This window comes from Ciconia boyciana, chromosome 8 (assembly GCF_034638445.1).
Source record: "Ciconia boyciana chromosome 8, ASM3463844v1, whole genome shotgun sequence".
NCBI lineage: Eukaryota > Metazoa > Chordata > Aves > Ciconiiformes > Ciconiidae > Ciconia > Ciconia boyciana.
Window position 1 is genome coordinate 63,069,910 of NC_132941.1, and position 23,001 is coordinate 63,092,910.

A 23,001-nucleotide genomic window follows, 5' to 3' on the forward strand; every position below is an offset into this window, starting at 1 on the left:
GTATTGCCATTCAGATTCCATGCTGTCTTTGCAAGTGATGCGCCGGAATTAGTTGTCGATTGCTTCCAGATTAAAATCACACTGAGTTTGTTGGAACGCAGCTTGGTCTTTGAGCTATTGCAATGAAATTGTACACTACTTTTTAAAGTAGGTAAGCAGAGCATGTGGGAGTGAATTCTTTCTCTATAAAATAGGCTAAATGAAACCTTTTGGCAATTTACTTTCTTTTTCTGAGAAACAGAATTCATTATTTACAAACAGGTGCTGTTTGTATACAAAGTAAGAATTTGACTGTGACAAAGATAACTTCGTTTTGACTGACATTTTAATGGAATAATTAGTAGCTTCAGAGGTAAAAAACCCCAACTGCTTTTAGCACAGAATGAAAGCTATTGGAGTATGATTCATTATATTGTCCCTAAAAATGTTTTGCTTAATGCAAATAAATATATTCCAGACCTGTTCATGCTAATTGAATCCCCAAAGTTCAGATTTTTTTCCTGACAGCTCCAAAGTGGAGAGTTACCAAGTATTTAAAGCCTACCAGAGTTCACTTTTGTTACAAAATACACCCATATCTTTGCATCGTAGTCTGTATTGTGTTGCTGCAATATGACAATCAGCCAGCCACTACGAGACAAGGTGAGAAGCCCTGATTCAGTTCCTGCAGTGCGGTTAAAGTCTGGGACTGCCAGGTCTAATACTTTAAGCTAATTTGGTAAACTGCAGTGATTAAATGCATCTTGTTACTGAACGTAATGGACCAGAAAGATTTTTCTTGTATTCTGCTTTGTGCTTCCTTTCTGCAGATTCACTTCAAAAGCATGTATTATTTTTATTAAATACTTAATTCTATATTTCACTCTTGTGGCATATTATGGTCTACAAATCTGTAGACAAATCTGTTGTCTACCATTCTGTTCAGGCAGGTGGAATACGATTTATGGTATCAGGTAATTTGTTCAGTAGTTGTGGTATCCAGCTGTACTTGGTGGTCAGAGAGAGGCAGCCTTTGTAGAGAATTCAGGACAAGACGGACTTTGTGATTGTTTTGATGTACGACTTCCAGTATTTATTTCTACCTCTGAAAAATTCTGAATGATTGAAAGACCTAAATAAAGGCTTTGGTAGGTTTTTAAAGTTTACTTTGAACTACGATTTGGTGACTTTTCAGTTTTTGCTGTCAAACAGTGTCTCAAAATGGGGTTTCCAGAGTCTTTAGTTTTATAACAGTACCCTTTCTTCTTTCACCCTTGCCCACCCTTAAATAACATTGGCCTCTTTTCTTGTGGCTCATTCATACGTGCCTATTAATCTGCCTGCACTCCTGTTCAAAGGTAATGCCCTCCTATTTTTTAATCCCTTTTGCAATCCCTTCTTTGGATTCCCTCCAAATTACCCACTTCTATATATATAGAGAGAGGTCAGCCATATGGGTCTGGAGAGGAAATTGTGCTCGTGAGACAGCAGATGTAGAGATGAGTTTCAGACACGAGAATGCAAGGGGGAGTGAGGCCAAAAAGTGCCGTACGTAAGGATTTGTCAGGCCAGCCTTGCTATATGGAGCAGAAAGGTGGACCACCAGAGAACGGGAGTTTTAATGAGCTCGGCTATACTCAGGACCAATGACAGGACATCAGCGAATGGAAACACCAGGAGATCAGGGGACAAAAGTAGCATCAGAGATGCGACAGCAAGATTTCAGCAGTTCGGACATACTGTGAGGATGGCAGAAATCAGAAGAGCGGAAAGGTTTGGACACCGGGATAGAGAAGGAACAACCAGAAAGCGAGCCAAGGTCGCAGTATCACAGGAGTGTGCGTGAGGTTTCATCCACAGTCCTCTGATCTTATCGTACCCGCTGAGCAAAACACCGGGAAGTTCAGTGTTTCTGTGGAATTAGGAGAGGCTTGTGCTGTAAAAACTGGCCAAATGAACTAAGGATAGACAAGGGCTTTTATGGCTGGCCTCCTTCAGACTTTTGAAATAATGATATTTCAGAAGCGGAAATTAAAGCTGAAAAATGCTGCTGAAATAGCCACTAAATAGCATGAATGCAGATTTGCAGAGAAAGTGTAATACGGTATTGCCACAAATACACTTTTTAAGCAGAGGGTATATAAAGTGGAGCGAATGTACTCCCCCCACACAGGCATTTCCACAGCTGGACCCCAGAAGGGGTTATCGCTTTCAGCCAGCGCTGAGCCAGAAAACCCTTTTGCATCCTCTTCTCAGGTGTGCATCCTGCTCTGGCAGTAGGAGGGTCTCCTGGGAAAAGCCTGCAAGATCCGGCCCAGGATTTGCATTAATTCATAAATGTAATATAATCTGACACTTCAAGATGTAACCTGTTCATCGCAGGGGCTAGAGGAGGGTTTTTGCCTTCTGTGTAGAGCAATGTGTGACTTGCTAGGTGAATTATTCCCTGGCAATGGCAGGGCCAGCCAGGGAGGCTTTCGTGGGCAATGGAAAAACATTCCATTGCCTGCTGGTCAGCAGAGTCTGAAGGCACAGAAGATTTTGATACCTCCTTTTGTCCTGATCACTCACCATTTTGTGGTCTGGATGAGATTTTACCCACCGTTACACAGACTGTTGAGGACTAGTACTGATCTCTTGCTGCAAAACCCATTTTAATTCATCATTTTGAGTGTGTTTTTTAGATGCTGGCTACAACCACACCATGCACTGTGGTTCTCCATCAGCCAGGCAGGCTAAAGAAGTGTTATAAATTTCTGCTCTTTTCAAACTCTTTCTTCTGTATTGGCCTTGAAACTAGGCAAGTCATTTCTACTTTTGACCATTGTGCTCAATTTCTTCTTGGCTCGGTTTCATCTCCTCTTGACAGGAGATGTTTTACCAGTAGCACCAGCACCCTGGCCCTTGCAGAGGGCAATAAGCAAATGTTAGCCCTGCCCAGGTGGGAGGATGGCATTGCTGCAAAAGTCCTGGTTTTACTTTATTGTTTGGTTGCAGGTAGATAACTCTCCGGTACTGTTATTTCCCCATGTTTGAGAGATGGTATTAGAGTGCTGACAAATTTACACTGAAACACACTGGTGTTCATCCGCTGATGCAAAAAAGTCAAATAGCATAAGTGCTTAGCACACTTTCTTTTCTTTTAAATTAAAAAAGACCCCACTCTGAAAAACCAAAAGCAGGATAAAAAGCCAGTTCTGGAAATCGCAACCAGCGCTCTTCCAAACCCCTTTGAAGTTGGCGTTGGACAGTCGCCAGGCTCAGGCTTGTTGCCTCTTCCAGGGTTTCTCTTTCTGTCCCCTGCCCGTCTGCACAGGACTTGCCGGCTGTGGGCAGGACTCTCCTTCTGCTCCCATGTTAGGAAAAACCTTCGCTGCAAAAGAGAGTGGTCAAAGATGGGAAGCCTGAAGTTTAGCTTTATCCCGTGTCCTTAGTTGCTTCTGCCATGTGCAGGACAATGTGAATTTAAGAAGGAGTGATGGCTTCCAGCCTAGATTCTGGGGCCATTTCTTTTCCTACCGGTGTCGCAGCCTTTACATCACCTGAAAGAACAGGTTTTGTGTTTTATATGCCCAAAGGCTGCCCGTAAAGGTTGGCAAGGGCAGTTGGTTAAGTCTGCACAAGGTCAGTCAGGATGTCTAATAATTGTCCTAACACTTTACCTGTTATGGAACAATAATGAGAGTTTTTTCATTATTTTCGGGTGAGTGAACCTGGCAGATGCTGACAGCCAGCAGATGTGTAAAGTTCGAGGTGATTTGTAAGGGACCGGCTCATCTGACGCACGGTAATTGCATTGTGGGACATTGTCACTCAGCATCGTGTCCTGCTCCGGCAGGACGAGGTAAAGGTCAGTTCAAAGAGCTGGCGTAGCGTGAGGGGCAGCGCGGGGCTGAAATTAAAAACCTCATTTCCATCTCTCCGATATACGTGTGCTTATGGCATGCCTGGAGCCGGGTGCGTGCCCCCGTTCTAGATTTAGGGATTGTTTGGGCGACTGAGCAGTTGTTTCGGTCTGGCCTGGGTTTAAATGCCTCCTCTGGTAAGGCTTAGAAAAAGTCTCCTTACCCACCTGTTGGTGTATTACTTCAGTGCTCATCTGTCCGCTTATAATTTTGGGCTTGGAAGTTTCTTCCGTGACTTGTTCCTTTGCTTCGGTGCCTGTGTGCCGTGGCAGCTCCCTGGGCAGCCGGTGCCTGCTCTGCCAGCACAGCCGGCGCTGGCAGGAGAGCCCGTGCGGCGTGCAGCTGGAGGGGTGCAGCTGGACTTTTCGTCTGCTCCCTGCTGCCCTGCATGCTCTGCCGTCCCCTCTGAGAGGGGCTCCAAGAAGTTTCTTTCGCTGCAGAGATGCTTTTAGCTGAGTTTGCCACTTGTGACACCCCAAAAGGTCAGAAGCTGCTCTCCCTTCATCTGCTCTCCCTTCATCTGCGTGCGCGTAGCTCCCCGCACGCAGATGAAGTTCAAGTTCCCCCATTCCTGCCCGTGAGCAGCTGTGTTGGAAACGGAGCGGGTTTGTCTGACTGTGAGCCTGCTGATGGCCCTGAACAGGGAGCGAGAGGTGGCCTTGGGACATCCGCAGCTACCTGGACCATGCAGAGTCCCCGCAGCGTGGAGCGCCGTGCTGCCTGTCCGTGTGCTTGGCTTGCGCTCTAATCGGGATTGATTTCTGGTGCTTCTGGAATCTGACTGGGATCTTTATCAGGGCTGCGATGTATGGAAGTCAGCTGAAGCCCTGATTGACTGGGTTTCCTGGGTGTGCCTGCGCTTCTGTAATATAGATGCTGATAAATCTGTAATACGCTGGAGATCTTGATAAAATGTGTGTTGTGTCGTTCATCTGCTGTTGCCTCATTCTTCTGTACTTGCAGGTATCTAATCCCTTGCTCTTTATCTTACAAGGCATGACATTACAAATTTTGTTCTTTATTCTTCTCCTAACATCCCCACACTTGCTGGCACTAGAAATTGCAGTAACTTGCTCTGCACGTGCTTCTTAAAATGTGAACACTGGTGGCTGGGTCAGCTCAGTAGCTCCAGGTTTCCCATTAAGCTGGCCAGCTTAGCAGCAGTGCCCCCAGTGCAGTATTGACTCGCTGTGCAAAGCGTCTTGCCTCTGTCAGACAGAGACAGAGGCCTTCAAGCTGCCTCTTTCTGTGCCAAACCTGACCATGAAAACTGAAGGAGAGTTTTGCTGTAAACACGAGTGGAGCCAGGATTCCCCCCCCCCGTGGAGAGCCGTTGTTAAAAGCTCCCGCTGATTATTTAAGCTCTGAGTTAATAGTTGTTTGCCGATGCGTGCTGGCCTGCAGGCTCCGCTCGCGGTCCCCGTGCTGGGCATCGAGGGATGGATTCGTCCCGGTGTGTGTATAATCATGCACGTACCAGTGAGTGTGACTGTATTGTACAAGGATTTGGCAGAGAGCTAGCAAAGGGTCTTTTTAGAGATGCTAACTTTGAAGTAAAAGGTGGCTTTTCATTGAAAAGGTATTTCTGTAGAAATAAGTCTTCCCTGGAGTTCTTGATGATTTGTCTTTTGTTCAGTGTTCCGGGATATTTTTGAGAGTCCTTTTCACGTTTCACCAGAGGACTCCCATTTTCTGACCAGCTTGGCCTAACCCTTTGTAGACCTCACCTCATATGAAGCATTTACTGAGCTTGCTTGTTGAGGTGGTAATTGCTGGTGGCCACGAAGGCGTGAAGCAGTCCAGGATGTGTCCAGACTGCTTCCACTTTGGTCATGCCTTTCAGAAGTGTAACTCTGTTTTTCGTCTAAAATTCTGAAAAAGAAGTTAAATTTGTAGTATAGGAAAACTGAATCTCCATTTTCACCAAGCTGGCCTGTGAGGGCACATTTGTTTGTCTGCGCAAGTAGGCGGTTAGTGTTGTTCCTGGATTCATTGCGTTGACCTTTAGGAAGAGAAAGAATAAATTCTTATTCAACAAATGTCTGCTTCCAGGCAGTTGTGAATCACAGAATTTTTTTCCTAAGAGTGTGCAGATAGGCTTTGCATTTAGAATAAGATTTTTTTAACCACGGCACCGTCTATTAAAGTTTGTTATGTATCCAAATGACACTGCTTTGCTTTTTAACTACAGCTGAAACCGTGTTTCGAATAACAGATGTGGAATACTGTCATCCCACTGTCACACCAATTGTTCATTGTTCTGAGAAGGTCACATCATAATTCATTAACAATAATTATTCCCTGGGTACACCCTGCACTTCTTCACTCAATTGCTTCATTAACTTGTGAGTGACTCTCACATTCACTGCTCCAATCAATGAAGATATATTTATAATGTACAAGTGGATGCTATTAGTTACAATATATTAACTGCCTAATTTAAAATAGAAAAGCTATCTTTATGAAGGGCAATTAACCACTAAGTGTAATTGATAATTCACATACCTATGATTAGGAAAGACAAATAATAAGAAAGAAATGAATCACCTGCATTATTGAAGAAGACGCTGGCGTGCAGTTTTAATGAGTGGAAGGGGCTCTCTGGGTCAGATTTGGATTTCTCAGAATCCTTTGATGGAAAGTTCGTCATCGGATATGTTACCTTGAGGTGGTTTCGATGTTTACACCAACCGATTGGGATCATCTTCCCTAGAAAAGGAACCCACCATGTTTTGTTGTCTTGAGAATCAATGCAGGGGCTTTCCTACTAAAACAGTCCTTTTTCATCCTAACACAAAGAAAAGTAATAATATTTTAATAAGGATTTATAAAGCTAGCCCCTAACTTACCTAGGTATCTAAACCCATGTTAGCCCAGGTCCTCAAAGATAATGAGGTACAAATTCACACTAAAACTGACAGAAGTTTGGCATTTTAATACATCTGAGGAGCTGACTGACAGTCCCTTTGGGAAATATTTGAAAAAAAATTGGGATACGTTTTCAATGCTTCTGATTATCCATGGCCACTTTGAAATACGTTGGTTCTCCAAAAGGCTGACAACTCATCCTTGGAGAAGAGGCCTTCTCGTGACGTCCCCAGTAGGTCACCGCAGCTTGGGTCGGGAAACAAAGTCCCTCAGAGGCAGAGGACCTGTACGAGATTGCAGTGTACCGCTCCACAGGAACCACGTCCTTGGCTCTGAGCACTTGGGGCCATGCTTTCTTCCCTTGAGAAGCTATTCACCTGTAAACAGTTATTAATGAATCAGTTGAAGTACCATATTTTTCAGGATTACCCACCAAGTAACAGCACAGGTGTTTTATGAGAGATTAAATGATAAATGTAGCTGAAGACACCCCAGTTTTGATATAAGCATCATTGCAACTAGCTGGCCTATTACCTGGAGTCTGCAGAAGTGCAAAGCCTTGCTGCTACCTCCGGCAGATCCCTGCAGCAGGTGATCAGTAAGTGGAAAGGTGAAAATCCAAGTTAAAACGCTAATAGCCAGTGGTATCACACCAGGTACTGTACTCGTGGCTGTGCAGTGCCTTCAGTTCATGTGTGTCTACATCCGTGGACCGGTTGAAAGAAAAGGAACTGGATTTGGGGGTTTTTGGTGTGTGGAGGGAGTGTGTGCCTGACAGACTGTGATATCCTGGGGAAGGTGGGCATCGCCTGTGCCGCCATGTTCAGCTTAGCTCTCTGTTCCAGAAGGGCAGTTACATGCTATGGCAAGGGCCCTGCACATGAAAACTGCGGCCGTAGTGCCCAGAATCAGTATATTTTAGACATGTCTTGGTCATGATAAGGGATCCTGCTCCTGTTCTGGCATTTCCTCTTTGCATTTTTAATGTAATTATCCAAGTGAGGTGTGGGACAGCAACACTTATACTCCTAGCTCCTCTTCTGTGTCCAGTTAACCCCTCTGCCACTTTTACTCAACAGGATCAAGGCATCGGGTCTGAAGCTGCGGTTCTGCACTAACGAAACCCAAGCAACCCGGGAGAAGTTTGTGAAGAAGCTCCAGGGCATGGGCTTTGACATCTCCGTGGCCGAAGTCACTGCCCCAGCACCAGCAGCCTGCCGCATTTTGAAGGAGCGCAGCCTGAGGCCACACTTGCTCGTGCACAATGGTGGGACAACGCTGCAGCAGATGCTGGGACACGCAGGGGGACACCCCAGAGAGATGTGGGCGTTTGCAATAGAGCAGTGAATTCCCATAGCTCATGGGGGGAAGAGCTCCCAGCTGTTGTTTTCCTACAGGGAAAAGCTTTTTCCTTAGTCATGAGACTCTGGAATAAACCTTAGACTCTGGAATAAACCTCTGGCCTGAGCGAGGTGGCAGTGGTGCAGTGAAGGCACAGAGTTGTGCTGGGGGTCAGCAAATGCACAGAGGAGTCTGCTGCTTACCCACAGAGACTGGGAGATAGGTGAGGTCTTGTGCAGGGCATTACATTGTCTTTGTTATTGTGGCAGAGGTTTTAAGTCTAAAGTGTTTTCTTCTGTAGAGTGTGGCTACGGAGAAAGGAGGTGGATCCTGCCCTTGCTATTATACATTTTCATTCAACTACCCAGGAGTTTGCCTCAAGTCTAGGTGCCTGGATATAATGAGCTGAGATATAACTGAGACATGGGTGGTGGGAGCTAAGGCAAGGGTAGGAAATGGTTTATTTTCCTCTTTGTTGTAGGACAGATAAACAGCAGGATCCGGGCAGGAATAGAAGGAGTCTGAAGAACAGTTGATTCAGACTTGGATTTTTGGTTTTTTTAATGTGTTGGGGAATGAATGAAGGGAAATGCAAATCTGGGGAAAACCATCAGTTCCAACAGGATCTGAAATAGTAAGGGATCTGTGGAATTTTTTTTTTTTTCCTCCTGTAGATCTTGTCCCTGAATTTGCTGAGATTGATAAAGCAAACCCAAACTGCGTCGTTATCGGAGATGCAGCAGAAAACTTCACCTATGCAAACCTTAATGAAGCTTTCCGAGTTCTGATTGGGTTGGAGAAGCCTGTTTTGATCTCCCTTGGAAGAGGGTGAGTTAAGCACTGTTTGTTTCTTCCTTTAGTCTCTATATTTTTTAATTTCCCCCAGTATCTTTGTACTTAATGGAGGCCAGATATCAGTGTGGGCATTCACACTACCAGCTTTTAAGCAGTTAATCTATGTGTCTGGACTGGGAGGCTGATCTGCTCAGGTATCTGTTAATGAAGGATCCTCAATGGGTAATTCAGTCACCTAACATCGCCTCCTGTCCTGAATCACTTACTTGTAGTCTTTCCAGGTGGGTAAGGGAAAACTGAGGTGATTACGCTGAAATAGGTCTCTCAAAGAAGATGGTATGGATGCTCCTGATGAGCCCCAGTTCAGTCCCGTGCTGATGCAGATTTGCAAAGGGCACTGGAGGTCACTGAACTTGCCATGCTGAATCCTCCAGTTGACTTTGAAAATACTCACCAGTAGGGTGTCTGTGCTGCTACAGCACTGGGTAAGGCATCTCTTGAATTTCAGCTGTCGGTGGTCTTTTTTCTGTAGACAGTGCAGAGTAAGCAGTTATGTGGATGTGTTTCATCGAGTGCTAGAGGGTGAGAGATGCAGCTGCTTTTCTGAGGAGGAGTTGTAGCGGCATTTAGAGAACCTGGAGACACCCTGGTTTATAAGCACAGCAAATGCCAGCCTCCAGCCCTTCAAAGTCAGCGTTCAGGAGTGAGCTAGACCTTGATGAAACAATCCACATTTGCAAGTGGCGGTGGGAGGGTTAAATATCTGTATTTTTGTAAGCCACTAGGAAAAGGACTTTGGTTGCTTTAAGAGCAAGTCTGAGAGCCTCTTAAAAAACCCATAAAAATCATGGAGAGTTTGGATTTTGATGTGTGCGTCCCCCAGGTGAATGAGTATTGCAAGAGGCACTGCTTGTCTTTTTGTCTTTGCTCCTGCAAGATCTCAGAGATGAGAACTGTTGGTTTAACTGCTGCCTGTAGCCATGTGTTCCTGTCTGAACTGAAAATAAATGATTTTTAATAGTGAAAGAAACCCAAAACAAACAAACAAAATCCAACAGGCCATGCTTGGATAAAGGGCTGTTGGTGTGGATTTGTGATGCAGCTTGATCTTCCAGCATCCTGAAGTTACTAATGGTGAGGAGGATCAGGTGGTCCAAAAATTCTCTGTTTCAGCCAAGAGTCAGCCAGGTTTCTTCTTCCAGGTTTGAATCCTGCCACTACTGGACGTGGCTAATGGCCTGTGTGACGTAAATGACGCCTTGCTATTTGAGTGGTACTTAACGATGCCATCTCTGAAAGTTGGCCTTAGCATCTCTATAGGTTGATTCACATGTATGAAAATGTCATACATAAGGGAGCACTTTCATGCTGGTGGCTTGAAAATTGCTATATGTAAGGAATAAGGAGCCAAGAGAGTTTTTAGTTGCTAATATAGAAACCATATCATTTTATGAAAGTAGCTGTAATGTACAAACTCCACTCAAACTATGTTGGGGATGGGGGTTGATGTTCCTCTGGCTGTGAGCAAAGTGTGGCGGCCAAGAAGACCTAAAGGGAGAGTCCAAGGCTATACTGAGAAGTGGTTGGGCTGGTGTGTATGACGAAGACCTGCAAAAGTACCTGTGCTTTCTAACTGCCAGATGAATTGTTTGAATAGTTTGTGTATCAAAAGATATTTTTAATTATTCTCTGAACATTAAAGGTAAACTTTAACGTCCTGTTTTCACATGCAGGAAAAATCCTGCCAGGGAATTTGAATGTTTCCTAAAAACAATTCAGTTAGATGTATTCTGAGATTTTAAACAGGTGGTTATTAATGCTAGCACTGAATAATGACAAATCCCAACGGCCTTGAAGGAGTTATTCTTATCTGTTGTGTGATGTGTGGGCTTAAAAAAGACTATGCATGTTTAGCTTGAGGAAACCATAGTGACAACTTTTTTCAGTGGTTCAATAGGCTGTAATGCGCATGAGAACCCTTCTTAGTTTGTGGGTTATTGATCCAGCTGGGTAGAACTTATCAGTGGGAAGGAGCAGTTAAATCCGTTGTTTTGCCTTACCTGGCACTCATGCTCTGATCCTACAACACGGGTGAAAAATCCTTACTGTTTCTCAGAAAGGTAAGGAGGAAATGTTGAGCCAATAGCAGAATGGCTAATGTACGTAAAATATCCAAGTTTTGTGTTATGTAATACCATCTTTCAAAATTAAATATAGAATCAACCTTTCTTTAAGATTTGCAATGTGATCAATGCAAAAATGCCTTTGTACCCTGCGCATATAAAAGTATTTATTTGGTCATTCATTAATGTAGACAGCTCTAAAACAGACCCACTGTTATTTTTTTGAAATGTTATTTTTCAATTAAAAATATAGATTTTTGGATATTTTGAGCTCAGTTTTCACCATGAGCATATTTTTTTTAATGATTGATCATTTAGGCATTGTGAACGTGAGTTCTGAATGAGTTACCCTGGTAGGTAAGTTCTCTGACTCGAAGAAAGGAGATTATAAATTGGATGAATTGTTCACCTAACTAGAGAAGCCTTGTTGATGCAAAGGGCCATATACAAAAACAAGCCACAAGCCAGCTTTGTTTTTAACGTGCAGGATCAGTGTAATTGGGTGGACCTTAACAAGGTACCTACCTTGGGCAAGTAGGTTGATTTTGGTTGAAGTTTTAGTTCATTCCATAGAAAACAAGTGTCAGAGTCACTGAAGCAGAATGCCCTCCTCCTGAAAATGGAGTGATTTACATTTAGCATCTGTTTTGGGCTGAGAGTGGGAATTGGCTTTGTAATTTCTTCTGTCATGCCACTGTCAGAAAATTAAGCTGTTTACGCTAGACTATAGAAGGTTAATGGCTGTTCCAGCAAAGGTCAAGTGGTCATTTTAAAGGGAGGCTGTGCTGAATAATCGAAAATGGCAGAAGGATAAGGCATAAAATCTTAACTGACTGCTCATCCTACCTTTTTTTCCTGTCATATAGAAACCTGTCTTTGCTCTGATCAGGAGAGCTTGGAAGACCTGCGTTAATGTGAATTGCTATTCCAAAAAAACACTGTAAAGAGACTAACTAATTTTATGAGCTTCATGGCAATAGGAACATTTTTAGAAGGAGCAAAATTTACCTTGGAGGGCTTTCTTAGTCCTGATAAACAGCGCCCTGGCTTTCCTCATGCGGGAGGCTGGTGACAAGCAATGATGATCAACTGTTTGGGGTCCCCTTCCAGATATACTGAAGAAGGTGTTACAGCTGCTGGTTGGTGCCAGCCCTCGTCTTGTATCTGCCAAGGGGTCTCCATCGCTGATTAAAGGAAGAGCAATGTAACTGCTGTCGTTTGTGAGCAGCTAGTACTCTGTGCAATAAAATACAGGCCAGGTTCATCCTTGATATGAGCTAGTTGAAATTCCTTTGAACCAGTGGAGCTGTGTCCCAGATGCCAGATGGGCATCTGGTCTGAGATCTTTTCCCCAAGCGTTGCACAGTACTGAGCCTGTCCTTTACTTAATTCCTGGCGTTAAATTAAGGCTCCAGAGTTTCTGATGACTTGACTTTTTGTTGCAGCCATATGGACGTCTATACAGGCACAGAAATAAAAAAATGTGGTTTCTTTGTATTTAACTGCCAACATTTTCATTTCATTGGAACTTTATCACTTTCATTTCCAGACGCTACTATAAAGAAACCGATGGTCTGAAACTTGATGTTGGAGCATATATGAAGGCATTAGAGGTATTTTATAGCTTGCATTATGCTTACTCGCTCTGTGCACCTTGTTAAAAGAGTAACTGGTATAAATATGGGTCATCCTCTGTAATTACTCACCTTGGTGGAGGAAGTTTCCACAGACTGAAACTCATTTGCTGCACTCTAAAGATGGGTGGATTCATTTGTTTTCTGGCTTTGTTCATTTTTTAAATTTTTATTTAAAATGTGAACTTCTACCATTGTGGTACCTTTATTGGAAGTGAAGCCCTTGAAAGAAGGAGTCAGAAAAGAAAACATGGAATATCGTCTGCAAGATACCTAAGAAAAACTGAAGGTCCGTTTTATGTTTGGTGTAGTGTTGTTAACACAGCCCTTGCCCTTAACAGTTTACAGCAAAAGGCCCTTATTCAGCAGGATACTTAAGTGCAATCCTATTTTTAAGCCTGATTAAGTCTGTGCAGAACTGGAACCCAATAGATAAGCCAACCTAAGGGTGAGAGAAGGGGAGAATCATTAGTCTCCCTTTTATAGGTTTGCAGAGAGACCAAAAAAAAACCCCATAGTGAATACAGAGAATAAAGCAAAGTAGGGTAGTATACAAGCACAGAAGATAGTGGATATAATGTATGCTTGCAGCACATTCATTTGTATCTATGTGAGTTTTGGGGAGACATTTTGCCCCCCAGATAAGTTCAGGCTTCTAGTTGTCTAGAACAAGCTAGAAACACCTTTTTTTCAGCATCATACTGATATTTAGTTGCAGGAAAATAAAAGTTTTCAAATCTGGGTGGTCACTTGAATCATTAAAAGTATGCCAGGTGGTTGAAGAAACCCTCTACATCTTTTAAGGCCCTCCAGTACTTTTGATCATTCCGTATGAAGGATATTTGCTATTTCTTTAAGAGTGATGCTCTTACAAAAATGAGCAATACTGGAACTGAGTCTGAAGACTGCTCTCATGATGAGGAATGTAAAAGGTTTGTAACTTTCAGGAGGACTTTCTCTCCTGCCACAGAACATTAAACACTTCTGTTATCCAAATTCTCCCATATTCACCTTCACCCACTAATCCATTGTGGTGTTTAAGGGCAAAAATCAATAATCACATATTTTTTATACAATTGACTGGAGTTATGGAGTTGAACAAATCCTTTTCTGATCAGCATTTTTTGTGTGTCTCTCTTCTTTTTTTTCCAGTATGCTTGTGATGTTCAAGCTGAGGTAGTGGGAAAACCAGCAAAAATGTTTTTTGAGTCAGCCTTAGCAGAAATGGGAGTTCCACCACAACAGGTAAGGTTTCTGATGCTGTGACTACTGGCTGTGCCATGTAGTTATGCCCACTGATGCAGTTTTTATTTTGGTTTGCTGTCTTTCATGGAAAGTCACAGAAGAGGTTGAAAGGAATGTGGCCAGGACGACATGATAACCTCTGGGTGGATATACAAATATTTTTTTCCAGACCCAGTGTGCAGAGAAATATTTATGCTCAGGATTCTTCCTATGAATTATTAAAAAAAAAAAAAAAAAGGAAAAGAAAAATTGTTGAAAAAAATCTTTCAGAGGGAAAACCCCCCGTGTTTGCCCATTCTGTCAAATACCGTGAAATAGACAAAAGAGGACTGACAGCCAAGAGGGTAAATGCTAGCAAGTGGGGACCTGTTGAATTTCTTCTGCCCTGGGCGTACTTGTTACCCTCCTGAAAGGCATGACATTATTTTCTCTGCTTTTTTGAGGGTTCTTTTTGACTGCCTGCTATTTCCCTTTTCATTCCTGTCTGTCTGTCTTTGCTCTGACTTGTGCCATCCATACCTCTACCCAATTTAGAGTCTTCCATCCATCCCTCCATCCTCTACTGCGGTTTCTCCTTCTACTTGTACTGTTGTGTTGTGCTTTCTTATTCACCTTCCTCCCAAACCATATAGTTCAAAAGAACATGCACTTCTGTTGTGAAATTCCTTTATTTGGAGGCTAAAGAAAACAATACAAAAGAATAAAACTTAGTTTTCCCAAGGAATTATGGAAAGTGTTGTGCCTCACAAGATGAGAGGTACCCCAATGCCTGGCAGTTTGCTTGGTGACTGGAGGCTGCAGCATAGTGGAATTGCAGCCAAAATGTTATTTATTTCCTTTGGTGTCACACTGACTACCTTTTTTTAGTAAAAGGGAAAGGCAGAAGTAAAATATTTTCTAATTTAGGTGAATGGGAAGCACTGACTGACCCAAAAACTCCTCCCATGTTACTGGATTCATCACGCTTTCTAGAAACACTCTGAATGTGTGATGCTCCCTGCTTACTTAGTACAGCCCATTTTTTCCCCTCTCTGTAGTTGTGCCCAGATCCTTTTTATTGATTTGTTGTTATGTCACACAGGACATAAGGATGAGTATGAGATGACTCACAGACAGCAATGAATTACAACGTAATAATTCCATCAGGGGGTTTTGGTGACATTATAAACAACAGGAGTGAAGTTTGGGTGGCTTGTAGGTCCCCAGAGCCTGGAGATGAAATTATGGCCCTGTAATTCAGTATGTGCTTGAGTTTTACTTTATTATAGAGTGGGGAGATGGAAAAGACCTAGTAGGCCATCGAATCCATCTCCTTCCCTGTGCAGGAGTGTTCCCTGCTTCACGTTTATTAATGTTTTGTCCAGAGCAGTTTTCAGTGAGCCAAACAACTGGGCTTCTGTAAGCACCCTAGGGACAGTGTTCACAGCCAAGTAGGTCTTACGGGCAGGCAGCTTTTTCTGAGATTCATCAGGATGCTTCCCTTTTAAACTGCATCTCTTTATTTCTAGTTTTACTCCAGGTAACAACCAAAATAACTGCTTGCCTTCTTGGATATTTTCTCCCTCCAATTACCTCCACATTTGTTATCATTACAGTAATTGTCTCTTACTAAAACTGTGTGTTTAGCTCCCAGGAGCTTCCCTTGTGTTTCGGTCCCTCTGCACCCTAACCCACTGCAGTGCTCTTTTCTGTACTCCCTTCAGTTTGTCGGTATCTTCCCAGTAACAAGATAGCTCAGCCTGAACATAATATCCCAGGTACAGCCACGGCAATTATTCAATCCATTCATCCAACCAACAAACCCAAAAATCCATTTGAGACACAGAACAGCATTTGAAGAAAAAGTAGCTGGAAAAAAGAACAAAGAAAAAAAAACCCACAGAGTTCAGCCCTTGGATACTGTTTGTCTAAATCAGATGCATGAAGGTTTGTGTTTCCTTTCTGCTTATATCAGAAACGATTGGTGCGCAGGAGTAGGAGGGAAAAGGGGGTTTTTGGGTTTTTTATCCTTGTGGCCCTGTGTAGTGGCATTGCTTGCCCTTTTCCATAGGCAGGATGGTGCAGTTGTCCTCAGGCACTGTTTTGCCCAGCTTGTGGTATGCTGAGACCGTGTCAGCCCCTAGCACCAAGGGTGGGTATCATTACAGGGGTACAACAGGACACCAGAACTCCTGTCTCAAAAAATTTGCTCCAGGGAACAAAATTTGATATAATGCATCACCAGGCTGGCAAAAATGGTCCCATAGGGTGAACCCTGGCGAGTGGTTCCTATCGACTTCAGGAGGACTTGTTTTGGGTACAGAAAAGCAGTAAAAGTCCCCAGAAGAGACTATTTATTCACTCTCTGCTATTTGCCAGATATTCATAGTGCTACTGGTGACTAACTTTATATTTTGACACAGATTTTTTTCCATATAGTTTCTAGTGTTAAATGCCATCAATTTGTGTTAGTCATATGTCTAGTCAGTAGGTGTGATTTTCTGTATTCAAAGAGATTTGAAATGGAGGGAGTATGTGCCTAACCAAGGAGGAGCGCAGTAGACACCACTGCATAACGGCAGCAGTCACTCCGTGCTTTCGACTATGGAAAAAATAGTCCATGCTGCTGGAGTTAAAACCTGAATCATGATGCACATGCGTAGAAGGAACAAACTACAGCACAGCAAACTACCTTAATTCTGACATATCGTCCTAGCTTTTGAGTGCTTGACCTTGCAACTTTAATGTTCTTTTGAGACGGGTTTGTAGGTTGGTTTAGTTCATCATACATAATAATAAAAACTCAGTGTATGCAGTTCAATGAGTTCCTTAGTAATGCACTGTATTACGTTTTAGTCTGTCTCCTGAATGAGCTATACTTCTCTGCATTTGTAATGACGTGACAAGGACTGGTTTTAGTTGCCCTTACTTTTATAAAATGTTTGCCAATAATTTATTCCACCTGTGGAATGCATTTAATCCATACCATCATTAAACCATTTTAGATGAGCTGTGCTTTTGAAAACATATTACAATTTTCTTTCACCTGACTTTTAATGAAAAATACCTTTTTAATAAAGCTGTCTCACCACAGTAATTCTAGACAGTGGCAAATCTTAAATTTCTCAAGCTGCTTTAATCAATAAAGTTATCACCAGTCGTTTCCCTTGATAACTGCTTCTTACCGAGACCCTGACTTTGCCTTCTGCTGCTGAGATATTTTCAACCTGCACTTAGAATAGGAGGAACTCCCCAAAGTCCAATTTTCATTTTAACCTTTCCTCAATGGCCTAGAAATAACAGATTGCCGGTATTACTTTAATAGATTGGAAATTTAAACCTCTTAGAGGTAACCAGACCTATCTTATGATTCAATAGTATGACAAAGAATAACACATCTTAAAGGTTACTGAAATGCCTAATTCATATGTTTTAAGGCAGCTGTAACAGTGGATGATTTTTACAGCTTTACAATAAAACCTAAATAATGTTAAGGTTCCGGTAGTTTTATATAATCATAAAAAGTTCTCTCTGTAGCAAATTGTCCTGCTTTAATGGGAGTTATGGCAGGTCATACTGGAGTGCATAAACTACTGGTAGTTAACCAATTCCCATTTCTGCCACCTGCAAGTCTCAGGTGGGAGTTAGTGGCGCGTGAGAGCAGAGGGAGGTCACCCCGAGAGTGGCACGGAGGACCTGCCGCCGTGCTGGCATCCCCTCCTTGCTCACTGGCCACAATGGGGAAAGATTTTCCATCTCAGAAAGAAGAGTGAAGTGGCCGAGTGAAGTTTCAAGCTTCAAGTCCTGCTGAAAGCTTATTGAAACCTGGCTGGCCCTGCAGCAGTTGGAAATCTGCCCTGGAAGTTTAATGTATTTCTTTGTTTCACCTGGCTTGTTGTACAGATTCTCCCAGGTCAGCGGCCACGTGATGCCCTTTGCGTGTTTGATGTTTGCACAGCTAGTAGTTCCAAGAGAGAAACATAATTAACAGTAATATGGGATCCTGAAGCCTAGGAGATTACTGGTTGGGCCAAGGAGAATAGGGAGAAAAGTAAATGCATTGTATTTCTTGTGTAAAGGACTTTAATACATTAATCAAGATTTTGTGTATAAGCTTTATTTCCTTATGTCCCTGGCACATTTAGCTTGATTAAGGTTGTTAAACCTATAGCAAAAATCTGCTTAGGCATAAATATGTCTGACTCTAGAAACGTTCACTGGGTTAAATATTCTGTTGGAGTTTGCACACTTCCTTCTGTGCATCTCTTCATTTGCATCCTCCATAGGCTTCAGCCTCCAAAGTACCGTACGTGAGCTTGTCCTAGCAAACACTGCATTGCAACACAAGCGTGACTGGCTGGTACAGAAATCGTTGTCTTTCTGCCTCGTTCATTTTCTTACTCCATAGTTCCTTTTCTGATTAAACATTTTTCTGTGATTTTAGTGAATACTAAAACTCTGTTTGCAGACAAAAAATACCTAAGGTTCCCATTCACCACCCCACCAGCATCTCTGAAGGCTTATTAGTTTTGGCTACTTCTGTGGGTAAGAGGAGTCAGTTGCCACCTCGATTCAGCTCTGGGTCCCTGGCCCAGACACCACCAGTAAGATTGCTGACCGTGATGGTGATCTCTGTGCCACAGACGTTTGTCCAGTGGGGATTATGTTATGCCTTTCCACCCCCAAATTCTTGGGGGTCCTGTTCATCTCCTCCGTTATCGCTGGCAATCTGGGTTGAGTTTGATGGGACTCTTCAAGAGCAGTGGCTTCACTCAGCTTTGGCACACTGTGTTTTTATTTACTGCACGTGTACAACCACACGAACCTGCTATACGGTTCAGGGAAATATGAATTACACCCATCTTAATTCTTGGATGATTTTGTCTTAAAACCAGAGAGACTGTCTCACTGCATTTTGCCCTTTTTTTTAGTAAATTTTTAACCGATCTAAAAAAAGTAACTTCCGCCGAATAATTGAACGGATTAATGGTGTGATCCCTGTGTAAAATGTGAACACGAACAGGGATCTTCTAATTCTTGCTTTCAGTGGGTATGTGACCTTTCAGTTTTATATCTTTCTCTCTCTTCTTACCATATTGCAGTCAGAGAGGAAGTTAAACCCAGGTTTGACAGGTAGAGTTTTTTTATTTCCCTTGACAGTGCACCTTTTGACCTCTATCTTCTTGCCAATGATTTTTTAAATCCTAAATGATTTGGGAATAATTGCTCCTCCTTTAGTGATTATTGCCCTTCACTGATAGTAAATCTGTGAAATCCCCAGGGGCTGGAGTACATTTTTGTATGCGTATGCCACAAGCTGGCCTGGACAGGCATCGCTGCTCATCTGCAGCTGCACTTGCAGAGCTGCCGGGCGTCTTGCAGGAAAACTTGCTTGGACGGGGTAAAATACAGCCCTGGCAAGCAAGCGAGTGCTTGGTGGGCTGCCCCACTCTGCCCTTTCCCATTTTCAGAGGAAATTAATTTTTGGGGTTTCGAGAACCCATGCCTGAAATTGTCTTTACTTCAGAAATCTCATCCTGAACTTCTGGGTTCAGGCTGAGCAAGGGCGTGTGGGTGGCGGAGGGCAGGTCTGCTCCTGGGGTCCCCCCTGCAGACTCTCCGGGGTCCCCCCGCTGCCGTTCCCTGTCCCCCCCGCGGAGGTGTTGGAAGGCATTTTATAAGAAGAGGGGATTATAAACTATTAAAGCCAGTGGTTGAGAATGATTAAATATGTCAGAGCAGCTTGGGGGGAAATTGGTAATGGTGGTTGGCTGGGAGCGGTGTTGCCAGCTTCTTTGCAGCTCTGTGTGTAACAGTGGGATGATTCCATTTTCCTCATCTGTGCATACATGCTTTATTTACTTGTTACTTAAAATTAACCCATCATGTTCTCCCCATTTCATGCTGGATTTCTAGTCTGGAGGAGTGATAAGGAAAGGTGAACTACCTACAGGGGAAAGCATCTTATTAGGACCACATGCGTTTCCGTGAGCAGAGTGGAAGAGGAAAATAGTCCAGTAATAAAAGGATGAAAAAGAAGTGGCTCTGAAGTGGTTTGTGAGCAGAGAGCTGGAAAAGCAGAGCTACCTGTCCCAAAGCCTGCTGCTGCTCCTTCCCTATGGGCATGTTTTCCCCAGCTCTGACCCCTTTGCCCCAAGTCCTTCTGTCTCTCTGCTCCTTAAAGGAGCTCACAAAGCCTGGCCACAGCAGTGACTCTTCTAGGCAGAACAAAGCATATATAAACTGTTTCAAAATAAACTACTTCAATGTGGAACCAGACAAATGAGCCTTGACTGGAGGGGACATCCTATTACGTCCCATCACCTGAGGGATGATGATCATCCCTCATGTGAACAGTATTTTAAAACAACATGGAAGATAGACTGGGCTGGTAACTACTGTATATAATCTTGCACGCTGCACCTGATGCGTTACCTAAAAGAGGATTTAGTTTTTATCAGCTGAAGCTGTTCCAGATATACATGTTCGTAGCTCAGAAAATGCTCTCAGATTGCTCTCAGAAAATCTTCTCTTCAGCTGGGGCTTTAGGTATATCCTGAGATTTCCCTTACATGCTATGTAATAAGTGGGAGAAGATTCTGTTGTAATTAGATGATTAATAAAAATAGCTCTGGAGCTTTAGTATTTTTAGACTTCTTCAATATGTATGATTTAGTCGTGCCCAGCAGGCTGCTCACAGAGTGGGAACCGAAGTGTGGGTTGACACAGAGGATGAGCTGGCTCTCGTATGGTTGCATGCTATGTAAAAAAGAGGCAAAGGAAGAAGAGGATTTTATATTAGGCAGAACCGGTAACTGGAATGTCTGCAACAAAGACTTTCTATATGGTTTTGTCCTTAAAGCTGCAGCCAGCTGTAGGAAAAGACTCAGCATTCCCTTTAGATTGCTTCTTCTGGAGAAGCCGATCCCTGCTTCTGCCGCGTGCGCCTCGTTGCCATGACCTCTCTGACAAGGGCCTATTTATCAGTTCTCTGCAGATGGAAAAATGCTGGGTTGGCTCTCTGTGCGTGCCCAGCGGAGTCCCCCTTGGTGCTGCTCTCAGTAACCCAGCCGCCATCTAAGGCAACCCTGGTCCCCTTTGTAAATGTGCCTTTTAACCTCCCAAGCCCCGTACGTGGGACAAGGACCCGTCATGACAGACCCTAGAAAAAGCTCAAGCACTTACATTTTATAAGGGCAATTTCTTTAGTAAGAAATGAAACACTTTGCATAGTGACTCCGTGTATCTGATGTGCAGGTGTGAAAATAATCAAAAGTACTTGGAAGGAAAGGGAATTCAGGCAGGAATTTCTAGAGTTGCAAGGTGCCATCGTTGTGGAAGCCTGGCAGTTAGGTTTATGAAGCAGGAGGCTAAGTCAACAAGATGAAGATCAAGTGGCTAAAGATCCAACTGATTAATGTATTTTAGATAAAATTCAACTTTGATACGGAAGGTGCAAAAGCACACTTTAAAGTCGGATAGATCAACTAGGTTACATATTTTCAAAGCTGGTGTGTTTCCCTGGTTTTAGGTGCTGCCTCCGTTCTCTTCAGAGTAATCCAGAATTCCTTTGGAAGGTTAAAAGCTGATTTTTTGCTTATTAATTGAAGATTACTGGTTTGTGTATATGGTGGTTTTTGTTGAAACTATAAAATGAGCCCCCCCAAGCATTTTTAAATTTAAAGAATAAAATAAATGTAATAATTTTTAATGCAGGATGATAATAAGCACTTAAAATTTTGAAGATGCAGTTGTTAATGAGAAAGACCCCTTGGTTGATAAGCTTCAATTTAACAAAGATCTTTAACAAAGATAGGAACTCTGAAGTGAACATGCATGCTACATGTTTTCATCAGACACTCAGACAAATCTTAGCACAGCCAGAAGGTCTTTTCTCAGTTACATTTTTTTGGTAATCTATTCAATTGAGTTTATTAGTATTTGCATAGACTTAAGCTGACTGACTGTAATACAAACCATGCTAGGCCTGTACGTATCGTGTCACATTGTGCAAAAGTAAATGCATGAGATTTTACAGTGATTTTCTGAATTTCTCTATCAACCTGAGCATGGGTTGGGATCAAGCTCTGCGAAGTGACACATCGCGGTGATCGCGAGCTTAAGCTTTTGACTGGCTTTTAGAATACCAACTTTAAGGAAATGTTTAAAAAGTTAAGCTTAATTTAAACTGCTTGGAGCATAACATAAATGCATCATTAGGAACAGAATAGAACTAACTTCATAAAATTCAGCATTTTCTTTGAACTGTGCCAAATCACTTTGATTTTTTGTGATTGATTACATATTGTACAGATGTGTGCTGCACTAGTACATTGCTCGAGGAGCTATAGCATGAATTATATTCAAGGTAGGATGACTTTTAATCAATACGATGACAATATTATCTTGTTTAATTTGTCTGATGGCAGTATTAAACATCAAATCAAGCTGTTTGTTATGTCAAAGGAGTGTGACGTATGGCAGAAATAAAATTCACTTGACACCAGTTTTTCTGTATTTCATTGCTTTGACAGGCCATCATGATTGGAGATGATATTGTGAATGATGTAGGAGGTGCCCAGCGGTGCGGTATGAGAGCTCTGCAAGTGCGGACAGGGAAGTACAGGTCAGTGCACACCCTACACCCTGCACCCCATGGGGGCAATCATGGAAAAAGGGGAAATAAATGTAAGTAATGATTTTTGTGTTTACCTTTCTGCCAAATGACAGTGCGCTCTAATTTCCTTACAACACATTAATTTCTGCAAGAAACAGAGTTGCGGTTTGGAACCTGGTACACATTCAAAGTGAATGCACAAGAGCAGAATTTTTTTCCATGCCTTTTCCAGATCTTTTTCCGTTGGTGGCACAAATTTGCCATCAAGGTACACTTCCACTTGTCTGAACAAACACCTCCTTGTGCAGCAGCTGGGTTTGGGTGGATGATGACATTTTGCAAAACGCATTTTGGGAAACCACTGTGTGTATGAAAGTGGCAGGAAGGGGAAGACATATTGTCTTTGATCTTTTAAAGAAATATTTTCTGTTAAATTACTGCTATAATTTTTTCATCGCAGTGTGTAGAACTGGTGTGTTTCTTGGGTTTTGCTTATTTTTTTTTGCTGCTGCGTG

General features: G+C 42.7%; 1 protein-coding gene across 4 annotated transcripts in view; it reads left to right on the forward strand.

Moving 5' to 3' along the window:
• Nucleotides 1-23,001, forward strand: part of LHPP (phospholysine phosphohistidine inorganic pyrophosphate phosphatase) — a 93,553-nt gene that overhangs the window by 6,707 nt on the left and 63,845 nt on the right. For all 4 annotated transcript variants that reach the window (XR_012043999.1, XR_012043998.1, XM_072871509.1 and 1 more), the window contains exons 2-6: nucleotides 7,832-8,019; nucleotides 8,768-8,921; nucleotides 12,561-12,624; nucleotides 13,798-13,890; nucleotides 22,404-22,495. Coding sequence is in view for 2 of the 4 variants with exons in the window: in XM_072871509.1 (XP_072727610.1) it covers nucleotides 7,832-8,019; nucleotides 8,768-8,921; nucleotides 12,561-12,624; nucleotides 13,798-13,890; nucleotides 22,404-22,495 (591 nt within the window). In the remaining 2 variants the exon portion in view is untranslated. The remainder of the gene's footprint in view (nucleotides 1-7,831; nucleotides 8,020-8,767; nucleotides 8,922-12,560; nucleotides 12,625-13,797; nucleotides 13,891-22,403; nucleotides 22,496-23,001) is intronic.